Genomic DNA, 15832 nt, shown 5'->3' with positions numbered 1-15832 from the left:
TCTGGTTTCTTCCTTTAGACTGCCCAGCTTGGAAGAGACCTTTGCTTTTTCCTTATCTGAACTCCCTCGGAGGCAGGTTTTCCTGCAGGGTGAAGGGGGTACTCCTGATTTACAAAATTTCTGGCAACAGCCTAAAGCTGAGTTTGTTAGTAGCTTCCACAGAGACAGCTGGTAGAATCGAGAGCCCACAAACCACGAGACAAGGCTACAGATCTGTGGTAGTGACTCGGGAAATGCTCTGCCAGTTCCAAGCATCACTGAGGAAAGTGGCCAGACTGTCCCATGGCACAGCATACCCTGGCACCTGAGGGACAGGAGTTGACACAATAAAGATTTGGTCAGATCTTTGCTATCACTGCAAAACAGACCCACCCCGGAAAACACTCAGTATACATCCATACAGACTGGAGGTGGAAAGCTCCTAAAATGATCTTGGTTTGACTCAGAAACCCTAAAGCTGAGAATTCATTCTAAAAAAATCCTAAAACGAAGACAAACCACAATGGTAAACAAAATATTCCCTGTAGCCTGTTATTACAGAACAAGCAGCCTTTGGAGTCTGACCGCGTTTGAACCTACCTGTGACTTCGCTCTTAGAGATGTTTCCTAACTTTTTGGTCTCAGTTTTGTCTCATCAAATGGGGGAAAATGCCTGTCTCAGGAACATGCTGTAGAAAAGGGAAGATAAATATAGAGTACTAGAACAGCATGACGTACAGAATTTAGCAGGAGTCAGGCCCTTAAGAAAGGATTCTGATTTCCAGGTTCTTGTATCTAAGAAGAAACTAGACAGAATCATCTATCTACTAGAGAAAGTTCATCTAGAAGTCACTGCAGATACCATGCGGGCTGGAGACACAGCTCAGCTAACAGAATGCCTAGCATGCACCAAGTCCTAGAGACACAGCTCCACTGACAGAATGCCCAGCACGCACCAAGTCCTAGGTTTGCTCTCTAGCACGACATGACTGGGTGTGGTACATACATGTAATCCCAGCATTCAACAGGTGGAGGCAAGATTAGAAGTTTAAAGTCATACTTGGCTACAAAGAAACTTCAAGGATAGATATCTCAAATAATGAATATATATATACATACATATATTTATATACATATAATTTATATATAAACACATATAAAGTATATATACATATATTTTTTTTGGTTTTTCGAGACACATATATAGTTTATATATTTAAACATAAAGTATCTATATATTAACTTGTATAACAAAAAACCTTACAGAGTAGATACCACAGATATACTGTATATCTAAAACACTTTGCAATTATGCAGGGAAGATATTCACCTGGAAAGATAAAAATGGATAAAGTGCTTAGCACAATGCCTGGTTACAGTCTACATTGTTAGAAAATAATTCTAATAGGCGTGTGGTGGCACATACCTGTAATTTCAAGAGGCAGAAAAATTGCAAGTTCAAGGTTAGTCTGTGCCACATAGACAGACACTATCTTGAAAGAGAAAGAAAGATGGACCTAAGGTTTTAGAGAAGAACTTAAGGTTACTGCTTAACTAATCCAATACAGCACCAAACCAGCTTCAGAACACCTCTTATACCCACAGACAAAGGCTACTCTCAGCTGTAAACGGAGAAGCCTCTCCTCATGGCTGCACAGATGCTGATTATAGGCCTGCTGGGAGCTCAACCCTAACAGTTATACCACCCTCTTCAAACCTGGGGAGCACTGCAGAAGAAGGGGAGGAAAGAATGTTAAGAGCCAGAAGACAGAGGAAGGGGCTTCAAAATGCTATCTTCTAAGAACAACATGATCATGGCAGTCACGAGCCCACGGGAACTGTGGCACTGACGCTGAGCTTCCCTAACGCTTCATCTGTTGGCAACTAACAGACTCTGGGAGAGGGATAGGCATAGTATCCTGTTATACTCCTCCTCATAAAGATAGCTCTAGTTAAACTCTGTACAACACTAATAAAAACAAAAGCTAGCAAATATAGGGGGCTAGAGAGATGGCTCAGTGGTTAAGAGCACTGGCTGCTCTCCCAGAGTCCTGAGTTCAATCCCCAGCACTCACACGGCAGCTCACAGCCATCTGTAATGGGATCTGGGCTCTCCTCCAGATGTGCAGGAAAACAGAGCACTCATATACATACATAAATAAATCTTAAAAAAAGAAAAATATTTGTAAGGAAAATGGAGGGCTGGAAGGGTAGAAGGGAAATAATAGGGGAGTAAAGATAACCAGAATGCATTACAAAACATGTATGAAATTAACAAAGAACAAATGTTATTTTTTAAGAAAGCTCTAGCTCTAGGGAGTCAGCTGTCTATGCCTCCCCAGCACTGGGATTACAGGCAAATGCCACTGTCCCCAAATGCACTGACAACATAGACCCAGATCTTCATGCAAGACTAGTAAGCACTCAACTGAGCCATCGCTCTAGCACCAGATTCACTTGGCAAGTTAAAGTCAGAATCTTTGCCAGGAATGCTATAGAGTCATTGACTAAGCAAAAATATGAAGTCAATAAGGGATGGAGAAGAGGAAGAAACAGGTGACAGGAAAGGTGGTTGCCATGAAGATTCAAAATATTCAATAAAGCCAGGCGGTGGTGGCACGTGCCTTTAATCCCAGCACTTGTGAGGCAGGGGCAGGTGGATCTCTGTGCCAACCTGGTCTACAGAGTTGAGTTCCAGAGCAGCCAGGGCTACACAGAGAAAGCCTGTCTCAAAAACAAACAACAATAACAAAAGCACACTAAAGCTAGGTATGATAGCATACACCTATAATCTTAGCACTTGAAAATGAAGACACAAAGATCATCTTTGGCTACATGACACCCTGTCTCAAAAACAAAAGCCTAGACAAACTGCTGATCTTTCTTGGGCTTCCTATGCTGGCATCCATTCTTTCTAAATAAAAATATAAGGCAGAAAATTTCAAAAGGAAAAAAAATGTTTATAAATAGGAGGGAACCTATTTAGCCCTTGTCTTTATATAAACCAGCAACATGAAAAAGCAATCACTAGAGAGTACACAGAGTCAGAAGAGTTATAGATAAAAGCTGCAACTTCCCTCTCCTGAGATCTCTCTACATATGGCTTAGAGGCCCATTCGCTGATACCAATAAGCAATTTCTACAATGGAGTCTCTAGATTCTGGAAAACAGATCATCAAGACCTCTGGGGTCTTCTGCATCATCAACTGAACGGTCAGCAGAGTTTCCACTGCAGCCGCAAAGCCTGTATCCTGGCTAGGACTGTTGCACCCAAGACTGGAGAATCTTTTCTGTGTCTCATAAGCAGCAGTGCCTGACACAGACTGGATGAACTGGACTCACAAAGCAAGGATGGCAACTGTTTATCAGTTTCATATTTTATGTCTTCGTGGATGTCTGTGGACCAGGCAACCTGGCAATGATGCAACCAACAACAGTGGTCTCCACTGCCTACTGACCACATCACTCTCCAGAGAATCAGTAAAAACACGTTTTAATTGTCAGCCTGATTGCTTATAAACAAGGCGGTGAAAAATTAACTTCTTTAAACAGAGAGCAAGAAAAGGAGGGAGATTTTAAAATAAAATCCTGGGGCAGAACCCAACCCACAAACCTGAGGAGACTCAGCTCAGCGAGGAAAAGCTGACCAAGCCCTGTTTTTGCATTCACACCACATTTCAAGTGAGTAGCAAGCATCCCAGCCACCGCCCACTCCTCTCCCAGTCCAGCTGGCAGGAACACAGCCTGGCATCGCAAGCTGCATGCCAAAGGCACATAAGTAATTCTTTATTATGTCCCTTCTCCCCTGCCCTCACCCTCTTCACTCTCAGCCAATCCTGGGACTCCGGGCTCTATCCACCCTCTCCCACCCCAGTCCCTATAGACAGGAGGAGATAACAGTACGTAAAGGGGACAACACCTCACCTTGGCCGTCCTGTCCCTGGAGCCGCTCACAATGATGCCCCCTTTGCAGTCCACACAGTTCACCTCCTGCTCATGAGCCGAGTACTTGACAGTGAAGGTGCTATGGAGCTTATGAACACCAATCTTCCCATCTCTACGAGAGAAAAAGGAGCACAGCCCAGGGGTTAATACTCCCTCTGCAGCAGGAGGACCAGGCCACTGAAGGAGCCCAAGTGTCCAGTGACGTCCAGATGAGCCAAGCACAAAGCAGGCTGGCCTACAAGGTGCTGAGTGTTAGGTAGCTTCATCTCTTCAGCACACTTGGGGCTAAAGAGAGCTGAGAGAGAAAATAAACCTCCCCTTGGAGAGCACCAAACCTGCTCTACTTTGTATTAAAGGCTCTTGCTCCTGTTTTCTTCTCTGGCTAACCCTATTAACAACTTTGGTAAATCTCTGCTTTAAGTGGTTTTTGGTTTTTGGGTTTTTTTGTTTTGTTTTTTTTTAAAGCCTACCTTTTCAGCCGGGCGATGGTGGCGCACGCCTTTAATCCCAGCACTCGGGAGGCAGAGGCAGGCGGATCTCTGTGAGTTCGAGACCAGCCTGGTCTACAAGAGCTAGTTCCAGGACAGGCTCCAAAGCCACAGAGAAACCCTGTCTCGAAAAACCAAAAAAAAAAAAAAAAAAAAAAAAAAAAAAAAAGCCTACCTTTTCAAAAGTTTACTTCCCTGATACTTTGTTGTTGAGCCAGAAAAGTCAGAGGCAGACCCAGTTCCTCTAGAACACTGGGGAAGACCCAGCACTTACCCTCCTGCACTGATGATATGCGAGTTTGCCAGCACAAAGTGACAAACATCCTCATCGTGCCCAGCGAAGACTCTGAAGGGCCGACGGTTCAAGCTGGCACCATCTGGGCGGAACTGGTAGGCCAGGATGAAATTAGCCTGAGATATGTATAGAGAAGCATCCTCAAGCTGCATCCAGGGCATCTGACTACAGAGAGGGACCAAAAAAAAAAAAAAAAAAAAAAAAGTAAAACTGCTGCCAGCACTTCTCATAGATAAGCAGGACCTAAAAAATTCAGTTGAAGGATATAGAAAAATGAGTCAGGTAAAGTGACCTCTGCAACTGTAAGTCCAATTGGTAAGTTTCAAGGTTCCACGACTCCAACATATACTCCTTGCTCAATAGATCAGTTAAGGTGTGATAGAGAAAAGTAAGTCTTAGGAAATCCCATTCCCTTGTTATTGGAGCAAAGGAACATTTATAAGGGAAAAGAATCAGCCATTTAGGAGAGTAGGCAAACCTGCTCAAGAGAAGCCATGATCCTCCCAGGGGTATGGCCATTTCTGCAGCGAAGGGCACATGTGTTGATATAACAGCTCTAAAACAGTGCTGCAGTTCAGGGCTACAAAGAACTCAGCTCTTATAGAACTCCTGAGAGACATCCGGAGAAGGTTCTAGATCTCGAGAACAATCTCCAGAACAAAAACCTCATAAGAGATATCTGGAGCAGGTTCTAGATCTCCAGAACAATCTCCAGAACAAAGAAAGCTTAAAAGCCACCAGCCAATCCCATGACGTGGAACTAAAGCCTTAAGAAAGAAGACTTTCCTGTGAGTAGTGGCATACACCTGTAACTCCTGCACTCTCCTGAGTGCTGGAGAAGAAGGAACAGGAGTTCGAGGCCACCTTTAGATGCGTACTTATCTCAAAAAACAAGGAGTGTGTGAAAAAAAGAGAGAAGACAACAGGGAAGAGGGAAGATAAGAAGAGAAAGGAAAGGGCACCCTACCAGACAACTGGGTTCTCTGGTGGAAACTAAGCCCCTTCCCCGAGATAGACATCCCATCTGTGCCTATCCTACAGTCCTGGAGCTACCAGGTCTCAAGAAATCAAAGGGAAAGCTGACTCATCTCCATGGTCAGACACCATCTCCCACTGCCAAGCCTGTCTGAGCAAACTGGGCTGTGTTTCGGCTCCTTAAAACAAGAGTCATGGGAATCTGGAAAAGTTCTGCAAATTGACTTGCCGGGCCATTAAATGCAGCTTGGACTTTGTAGTAACTGAGTTTCTGCTCATGCAGTTTTTACAAGTGTGTGCATATACTACATAGAACATGTGTGAAGCGCATGTATGTCTGAGCTCTTATTCACTATTCACATTCCTCCTCAACATCTTTTCCACCACTAGGCAGCATATCCAAATGGACAGCAGAGGGGCTGGAATTCATGTTCTTACAACCATGTGGTAAACAGACATTTACCTAGGACAAGAAACCAGGTTCATGCCAGGTGAGCAGTGAAGAATCCTGGGCAACCTGGTAACTGTTGTGTGTTTATTTGCCAGACTGCCTTAAATTAATGCCATAAACGACAACACCAGGAGCAAAAACTTGATAGAGGAATTACCCTTTGATGTTAAAAGGCACAAATGACAGGGTATAATGGCACTGTAATCCTAGCTCTAAGGAGACTGAGCACAAGGATGGCAAGTTTGAGGTCAACCTGGGCTACAAAGGAGATCCTACTTTTTAAGAAAACCCAACCAAGTAAAAATAGAAATCAGAAAATAAGGCTTTTCATCATAAAAATCCATCTTTCTCTTTCATACCTTCTTTATCATAAAACCACATAATTCACAGAAACAGACATCAGCCAAACCAGTAGAAACAGCACAAGCAAACCAAGGGTCATTGTGGTGGATTGAATAAGAGTGGTCCCCCATAGGCTCATACATTAGAATGTTTAGTCACCAGGGAGTGGAACTGTTTGAGAAGGATTAGAAAGACTAGGAGGTGTGGCCTTGCTGGAGTAGGTGTGACCTTGCTGGAAGAAGTGTGTCACTGAGAATGGGCTTTGAGGTTTCAAAAGTCCAGCTCTGTCCCTCTCATTCTCTCTCTGTCTCCATCTCTCTCTCTCCCTCTCTCTCCTGCTGCCTATAGATCAGCATGTAAAGCTCTCAGCTACTGATCTGGTGCCATGCCTATCTGCTTCCTGCCATGATGATCATGTACTAACCCTCTAAAACTGTAAGCAAGCCCCCAATTAAATGTTCCCTTTTATAAGAATTGCCTTAGTCATGGTGTCTTTTCACAGCGACAGAAGTGCCACTAAGGCAGTCACCAAAAGCAGAAGTGCACCTATCAGTGTTCAGCACAGGAATGGATCAGTCAGAATGAAGTCACAAAGCTCCAAATCCACTGAGATCAACCAACAAGAAGCACTTTTTGGACAAGGTGCCAAATAATAATTATGTAGGGTTTTGATATTGATGAGGCATAAGTGTGTTATAATAATCATCAAAATTGTATAGCATAAGCTAAGGTTAGCTCAGGGAGAAAAGCACTTACTGTACAAGCACGAGGACTGATGGCACGGACTGAGGCTAGCCCAGGGAGGAAAGTGCTCGCTGTACAAACACAAGGACTGATGGCACGGGCTGAGGCTAGCCCAGGGAGGAAAGTGCTCGCTGTATAAGCATGAGAACTGATGGCACAGGCTGAGGCTAGCCCAGGGAGGGAAGTGCTCACTGTACAAGCACGAGGACTGGTGTCATGGGCTGAGGCTAGCTCAGGAGGATGGCACGGACTGAGGCTAGCTTGGGGAGGAAAGTGTTCACTGTGAAAGCACAAGACTGATTTCAAACTCCCAGCACCTGTGTAAAGAGCTGACTACACAAGTGCCTGTAACCACAGCGCCGTGGGGTGAGGAGACAGGAGGACCACTGAGACCTGAGGCTACCAGCCTTGCTCCAGATTCAGAGCCCTGCCTCAAGGGAGTATAATGGAGAGTGACAGAGCAGGTCACCCAAAGCCCTCTCTTGGCCTCCAAGCACTGTTCTGCATACCCACACACGTGAGCAGACACCACACACACACACTGGCACTTTTCCTAAGTCTTACTTCACATATCTTTAATTTCCCATTTTGCCTTTAAAAAAAAAGACATTATTTTCTTTACTTTGTATGTGTACAACAGCATACACATGTATGCACAGCATGTATGTGGAGCTCAGAAGCTAAATTTCATTCTCTGTGTAGAGCTCAGGTTGCCAGGCTTTCCTCCTGAGCATCTTCCATAAACAGAACTAGAGGTGTAGCTCAGTTGTGAAGCAGCTGCCAAACATGGGCTAGGCCCTAGTTTTGAACCCAGAATCATGGCCACCAGCCCCCCACCCTCCAAAAAAATGATGAAGAAGAGTTTAACAGAATCCAAGAGGAGAGTTAACTCCCTAGAGATAACATTTAAAAATCACAACTGTGCCAGGCAGTAGTGGTGCACACCTTTAATCCTAGTACTCAGGAGGTAGAGGCAAGCAGATCTCTGTAAGTTCAAGGCCAGCCTGGTCCATAAAGTAAGTTCCAGGACAGCCAGGAATGTAACACAGAGAAACCCAGCCTCAAAAAAAAACAAAAACTAAAACAAACAAACAAAACCAACTGTAACTGGGCAAGCACAGTTTGTAATTCCACCACTCCGAAGGCAGGCAGATTTCTGAGTTCAAGGCCAGACTAGTTTTCAGAGCAAGTTCCAGAACAGCTAGGGCTACACAAAGAAACTCTGTGGAGGTGGGAAGGGAAGAGAAGAAAGGAAGGAAGAAAGGGATGGAGGAAGGGAGGAAGAGAGAGAGAAAGAGAGAGAGAGAGAGAGAGAGAGAGAGAGAGAGAAAAGGGGAAAAAATTGAGATAGGATCTCCTACTGGCTCTTTGGCCCAGACAAGCTGTGAAATCGAGATCCTCCTATCTTGCACCCTCCAACCCCCAGAGTACATTCTTAGAATCTTTCTCTAAACTGTTAGCAAGTCGTCCTTCTGTTGGGCTCTTTATGCTGTCTGAAGAACCACTAGTAGTCACCCTAGTAGAGATAGCTCCTACAATGTAGTCTTATAGTTTCGATTATGTTCTTCTGTCTTGGGAAGCCTTAAAAGAATCAAGAAGGCTAAAAGATGGCTTACAAGTAAATAGTAGTTACTGCTCCTTCAAAGGATCCGGGTTCGATTCCCAGCACCCATATGGTAGCCACAATCGTCAGTAATTCCAGTTCCAGGGGATCTGAAACCCTTCTAGAACTTCCTCAAGCACCAGGCATACACATGGTGCACCAACATACAAGCAGATAGTATAATTATATACAAGGCAGACACAGTGGGAATGCTTTTAATCCTAGAATTTGGATGGTAGAAGCAGGCAGATCTCTGTGAGTTTAATATTGCCCAGCCTACATAGTAAATTCAAGACAGCCAGAGCTGCACAGTGAGACCCATCTCAAAACAAAACAAAAATGAAGACAAAAAGCGAAAAAGCGTGCGGGGTGGGTGGGGTGGTGGTGGCACAGCCTTTAATGTCAGTACTTGAGAGGCAGAAGAAGGTGAATCTCAGAGTTCAAGGCCAGCCTAGTCTACAGAGTGAGCAAGAGCTACACAGAGACACTCAATCTCAAAAAACAAAAACAAACAAAAATTTATACAATAAAATAAAAACAAATAATTTTTTAAAAAAATTCAGAAGCTACTTGCCTACATCTCCACTTCAGCAGAATCCCCTCTCGGCAGCGGCCCAGTCTCCAGTTCTGAGACACCTTCACTCGGTCCTTTACTGGAATGCTGGCCATCCTAGGTCCAAACAGAACAACAAACCCAGTCACTACAACTCACTGCCAATAAGAGAAGAGTCAGGACTTGGGAACATTCAGAACAGAAACAAACATAGGATTAAGGGATGCTGAGATCAGAAGTAGGAACTCCTATCTCCATCCTTGCTGGTCAAGAAGTCAAGCAGTTGTCTCTCCTGAAACCACTATAGTGCCTATAGTGATGTCAGAACAATCCAGTGAAAAACATGCAAAACAGCGCCAGAACCAATGAGACAGTTCTGCGGGTAAAAAGCACTTGCCACAAAAGCCTTACGACATGAGCTCAAGCCCTGCGGTAGAAAAAGAGAACTGGCCACTGTTGTGCTTTCCTGTCGCTTTAAGGGACAAGCCACGCCCACTCCCATTACCTCTGACCTGCCCACCACCATCTTGGGCCCTTCCTTTTCTGCTTCCTTGACATGCGTGCTTTTTATTATAAGGAAGACCTGGGAATGTTATGGTTTTGGTCCCTTTAAGAGACAAGCCACACCCATTCCCCTCCCCATCCGCTGAGGCAGGCTGATTTTCAGCTTCCGACCTGAGCTCGCTCTCTTTTCCATCTTCTTCTCCGAGAGGCAGCTTCGCTTCTGCTTCTGCCTCTCTCCCCACTTCTCAGCTTCCCCCCTTCTCTGTCTCTTTCTCCTCTTCTCTCTCTCTCTCTCTCTCTCAATCTGTCCCCCCCCTTCAACCTTCCTCCTCCATAACCCCCTGAATAAACATTCAACCTCACCCTGCATGTCATGTCTATCCATGTTTCTGTCTTCTGCCCGCCCGCCATGTGTCTCCCTGCCTGGGACCGGCCACTGCTCGGAGACCAGCAGCCGTCTCTGCCTGGGTCCCACTGCCTGCTGCCACATGGCCCACCACCACTGCTCTGAGACCAGCAGCCGTCTCTGCCTGGGACTGGCTGCTCCCAGGGCCCCACTGTCTGCTGCCACATGGCCTGCCACCACCACCGCTTGGGCCGCCGCTCTGGGACCGGCAGCCATTTCTGCCTGGGACTGGCTGCTCCCAGGGCCCGCTGCCTGCCACCACATGGCCCACTACCACCATTTGGGACCTACAGCATTTCTGCTGCCTACTGCTGTGGGATCTTGGAGCATTTTTTAAAAAAGAACAACAGCCACCACACGTCATGCATGCACTGGCCACATCCATACTGTGAGAACACATCCACTACAACAGTATTATGAGCCTGACACACTGCCTACTGCACATCCGTACTGTGAGGACACACTGCCTACTGCACATCCGTACTGTGAGGACACACACACTAAAACAATATATGAGCCCGACACACTGCCAACTGCACTAAGAGGGCGACATAATAATAAATCTTTTTTTTTTAATTTTCAAGTACAGAAACTCCTGGATATCCATAATGAAAAAGATGAACCTTGCCTGACTCTTACCTCACACCAAATAGGAAAGGTTTATATATAATAAACCCAAACATAAACTCTAAATTTAAAGCTATTAGAATAAACTAAATAAACCATTTGGGAAAACGGCACATGTCTGTCTGGGGGGATGGGTAGGCAAAGTTTTCTTAGGACACAGAAAACAAAAATATAAAGGAAAAAAGCTAATAAATTAGACTTTATCAAAATTTAAAACTACGTCATCAAAATAAACATAGCAAGCCAGAGTGTAGGAAAGATATTCACCACACACACACTTTATACACACACACACACACACACACACACACACATCTGGCAAAGGACTTGTACTCAAATGAAGAAATATTTCTCTCTCCATACTTCAGCCAACCTTCACTCAGTGTGCCCCAGCCCCAAGTGCTGGGATGACAGCCATGTACGACCATTCTTAGCCTCTAAGTCCACACTGTTAGAAGACCAATAAGGAAGTTTTCTAACTGATGAGTCCAGCAGGGGCTATTTCATATCTTTTATGAGTGGCTTTGCCTGCATGCATATATATGTACCATGTTCATATCTGAGGCCTGGAAAGACCAAAGAGAACATGAGATCCCCTGAAACTGGAGTTGTGGACAGCAGTAAGCCACCAAGTGCATGCTGGGGACCAAACCCAGGTCCTCAAGTGCTCTTAATAGCTAAACCATCTCTCTGCCCACCCCCAAATTAAAAAGAAAAAAATTATACTGAATGAAAGCAATATTACACATACTATAGTTCAATGCCATGAACTTAGAAAAAGGATGACTAGTCTAAAAGGAATAAAAATTCATGGTGATGACCAACAAAACAGGATTGGGATCCATCTGAAAAGGCTTGTGGAAACTTGCTGAGGTTTTCTGTCCTATATCTATCTAAACCTTGAAGGGCTTTGGGAGTACCTATCAGTTGGGCAGATGTGGTGCTACAGGCCTGTCACCCTAGTGCGCAGGAACTGAAGAAGAATGATCAAGAGTTCGAGGTCACCTGATCTGTGTGGCTGCTTCCGGGCCAGCCTAAAGCAAGACACTGTCTTAAAACAAAAGTGGGGCTAGCAAGAAGGCTCAGAAAGTAAAGGCCCTTGTCACCAACTCTGAACCTGAGTTCTTTCCCCAAGCCCCACATGGTGAAAGGAGAGAACTGACTCCCACAATTTGTCTCTGACGTTCACGTGTGATACACACACAATATAATAAAAAAAAATGTAAGAAAACAACAAAACTCACCACCAAAAAATTTCAAATGATCAAGTTAAAATTTGAGCACTTCACTCAAATATAAATTTAATCTAAATCACTGTGTATATATACATTTTTCTTTAAGAAAACACATAAACTGCTAGGTGGTGCCCAGCACTCAGGAGGCTGAGGCAGGCTGATCTCTGTGAGTTCGAGGCCAGCCTGGTCTACAAAGGGAGTTCCAGGACAGGCTCCAAAGCTACAGAGAAACCCTGTCTCGAAAAAAAAAAAATGTTGACTGAGTAATAGATGTTTGAATGAGGAGGGTAAGAGCAGTAAAAGACAGGGTACATACCATCAGGAAGAATGGCATAGTTTGGGATGTGAAGACAGGGAAGAGTTCAAAGGCCTTTTGAGTACATCTTTAGGCAGAATTTTGATTTTTTTTTTTTTTTTGGTTTTTTTCGAGATAGGGTTTCTCTGTGGCTTTGGAGCCTGTCCTGGAACTAGCTCTGTAGACCAGGCTGGTCTCAAACTCACAGAGATCCGCCTGCCTCTGCCTCCCGAGTGCTGGGATTAAAGGCGTGCGCCACCACCGCCCGGCCTAGGCAGAATTTTGAAATCATGGAAAAGAATGTGAAAGTTCCATATTGGATACCTGCCTATCTCTGTCTCCATGGCTTCAAACACTTGACCACACAAGGCACACTAGGTGCACTGCTGAGACACACGGTGATAAACACTAGATCTGCTAGAAATTCACTGACACACACACATTTCTCTCTGTCTCTACTTACACCTTCATATATATACCACTCATCATTAAAAGCCTGCAGACAAAAGTTTTGATTTCAAGAGTCTAATGGACACACATTTGAAAAGATGGCTTGGGCAGGCATAAAGATATCTAGTCCATTCAAGCTCTGGCCTTACTTATTTGCATAAATTAATTATTTTGATCTGTAAAGTCATGAATATATAGAACTGAATTTTAAAAACACAGAGATATGCCTGGCGGTGGTGGCACATGCCTTTAATCCCAGCACTTGGAAGGCAGAGGCAGAGGGATCTCTGTAAGTTCGAGACCAGCCTTGTCTACAAGAGCTAGTTCCAGATAGGCTCCAAAACTACAGAGAAACCCTGTCTCGAAAAACAAAAACAAACAAACAAAACACAGAGATACACAGATGGAAGGCTAACAGTATGAAAACGAGTCCTCCTCCTAACCCTCACCAAGATTCCCTTCTCAAAACCACAGAGAAACCCTGTCTTAAAAAATCAAAAAAAAAAAAAAGATTCCCTTCTTCCATTTGCCTTTCACTCAGCTTAATTTCTTAATTAACCATGAGACAGTTGTGATTTATATATTTCCCAATTCTTTTACAATGTAATATTTACTAAAGAGGAAAAAAATGTCCCTTAAAAATAAAGGCACTCGGGCGATGGTGGCGCATGCCTTTAATCCCAGCACTTGGGAGGCAGAGGCAGGCAGATCTCTGTGAGTTCAAGACCAGCCTGGTCTACAAGAGCTAGTTCCAGGACAGGCTCCAAAACCACAGAGAAACCCTGTCTCGAAAAACCAAAAAAAAAAATTATATACTTAGAGGCAGTGTGGTATGACGTAAGGAGAGGGGTAGCAGCAGTAGACTAGATGTGTACTTGTACGGCTCTGGATTCAATCCTCAGTACAAATAAAAAAATAAAAATAAAAGATGTTGACAAAACTGAGTATGTACCGATAAAGAAAAAAAGAATTGAGATGGACATCTCATACTACAATATAGTAAACCTAAAAAAAAAAAAAAAAAAAAGGAAATTGAGGTAGACATGATAACATAAGCTTGTGACCTCAACACTCAAAAGGATGAGGCAGAAGGATTTGTTGTGAGTTCAAAGCTAGCCTGGATCACATAGTGAGTTCCAGGTCAGTCTCAGTTATAAGCAAGATCTTGTCTCATCCCATCTCAAAAAAAAAAAAAAAAGTCAAAAACAAAACAAAAAGGGTAAATTTAAGATAGTTCAGGTATAAGAAAATGAAATATATACACTCCAAAGAAAAGTAGAAACAAAATATATGATTCATGAAGTTTGTAAGTTGAGTCTATTGATTTTGAAATGCTAACAGAGGTGGAAAAAGAAATTCAAAGGTAAACAAAAGTCAGGGGAATGAGCACTGTAAATACAAATTCCATCTCTACAACCTGTAGGGAGCTGATGCAAATCTATCAAAACAACACCCGTCTCTAGTATCCAGCCATCCATGTCCAACAGAGCCTGCGAGCAGTCACGTGGGATTCCCACAAAGAAACACTGAAAAAACATTTCTGAGTACTCATTTACAGAAATGTACCTTCAAACAGTTATTAAATACCACCTCACTTCTACTAGGTGGGAAAACCTGACAAGGCTTTGACTTCATAAATACTGGGTTTGGTTATGCACTGCTGGTATTGGGTTCTGATCTCAAATTTTCACTATCAGCACTGTATTACAAACAAATAACTCAAACGAAAACTACATTTTACAATGTATGAGCTGGAAACAGCCCAGATGTTTGCCTGTGGGAGGGACGAGCACACTAAGGCAATGGGATAGACACGAACAGCACTGGAAAGGACAGTGTGAGGGCCCACAACCATGGAGACAGCTGTTGCACAGTAAACAACAGTAACTGTAAGACTAAGTAAAAACTACCATGGAAGCCTAAGCTTTATGGATAACAGATAAGAAGATGTATATTAAGAGTGCCTTAGGATAGGAACAAGTTTGTTTTGTTTTGGTTTTTCTTTCGTTGGGGATTATTTCAAGACAGGGTTTCTCTGTAGCTTTGGAGCCTGTCCTGGAACTCCCTTTGTAGACCAGGCTGGCCTGGAACTCACAGAGATCCACCTGCCTTTGCCTTCCAAGTTCTGGGATTAAAGGTGGCACACGGCCACCGCCTGGCATATCTCTGTGTTTTTAAAATTCAGTCCTATATATTCATGACTTTACAGATCAAAATAATTAATTTATGCAAATAAATAAGACCAGAGCTTGAAATGGACTAGATATCTTTTTTTTTTTTTTTTTTTGGTTTTTCGAGACAGGGTTTCTCTGTAGCTTTGGAGCCTGTCCTGGAACTCCCTTTGTAGACCAGGCTGGTCTCGAACTCACAGAGATCCGCCTGCCTCTGCCTCCCGAGTGCTGGGATTACAGGCATGCGCCACCACCGCCCGGCTGGACTAGATATCTTTATGCCTGCCCAAGCCATCTTTTCAAATGTGTGTCCATTAGACTCTTGAAATCAAAACTTTTGTCTGCAGGCTTTTAATGATGAGTGGTATATATGAGTGCTGGGATTAAAGCGTGCGCCACCACACCCAACAGTGAACAAGGTTTTCGATACAGCACATAGTAATGTGTCTTCCTACCTTTAACTAAACGGGTTAAATAAAGTTCTGTGGGGCACAGAAAGCAGACTCAGAGAACTGGAATCGCCAGGGTGTGGACTATGTAACTCCAGGTGCCTTTCGGTCTCCTTCTACACCTATGAAATGAGGGTAATAGTCCACATGGCCAGAGACGGCTCAAGTAAGAGTGCCTGCCACACAAGCCTGATGGCCTGAGTTTGATCCTCAGCACCACAATAGAAGGAGAGCACCAGCACCAAAAGTCCTCTGACCTTCACAAGTGCACAGTGGCACATACTTCTGGATTTACACACATATCACATACATATACACAT

At 43.9% G+C, this 15832-nt stretch overlaps 1 protein-coding gene across 4 annotated transcripts in view; it reads right to left on the bottom strand.

The window, feature by feature from the left end:
- The window catches only part of Fbxw4 (F-box and WD repeat domain containing 4), an 87710-nt gene that overhangs the window by 58225 nt on the left and 13653 nt on the right, over nt 1-15832 (bottom strand). For all 4 annotated transcript variants that reach the window (XM_041660720.1, XM_041660722.1, XM_041660721.1 and 1 more), the window contains exons 2-4: nt 9397-9492; nt 4687-4872; nt 3904-4036 (exon numbers count right to left, since the gene is read on the bottom strand). In XM_041660720.1, the coding sequence (XP_041516654.1) occupies nt 3904-4036; nt 4687-4872; nt 9397-9492 (415 nt within the window). The remainder of the gene's footprint in view (nt 1-3903; nt 4037-4686; nt 4873-9396; nt 9493-15832) is intronic.

This window comes from Microtus oregoni, unplaced genomic scaffold (genome assembly GCF_018167655.1).
Source record: "Microtus oregoni isolate MIOR12 unplaced genomic scaffold, Mior012 000012F_ref0000307, whole genome shotgun sequence".
NCBI classification, from domain to species: domain Eukaryota; kingdom Metazoa; phylum Chordata; class Mammalia; order Rodentia; family Cricetidae; genus Microtus; species Microtus oregoni.
Note: the sequence above shows the minus strand (reverse complement) of the source record. Positions and strands in the feature narration are given on the sequence as shown.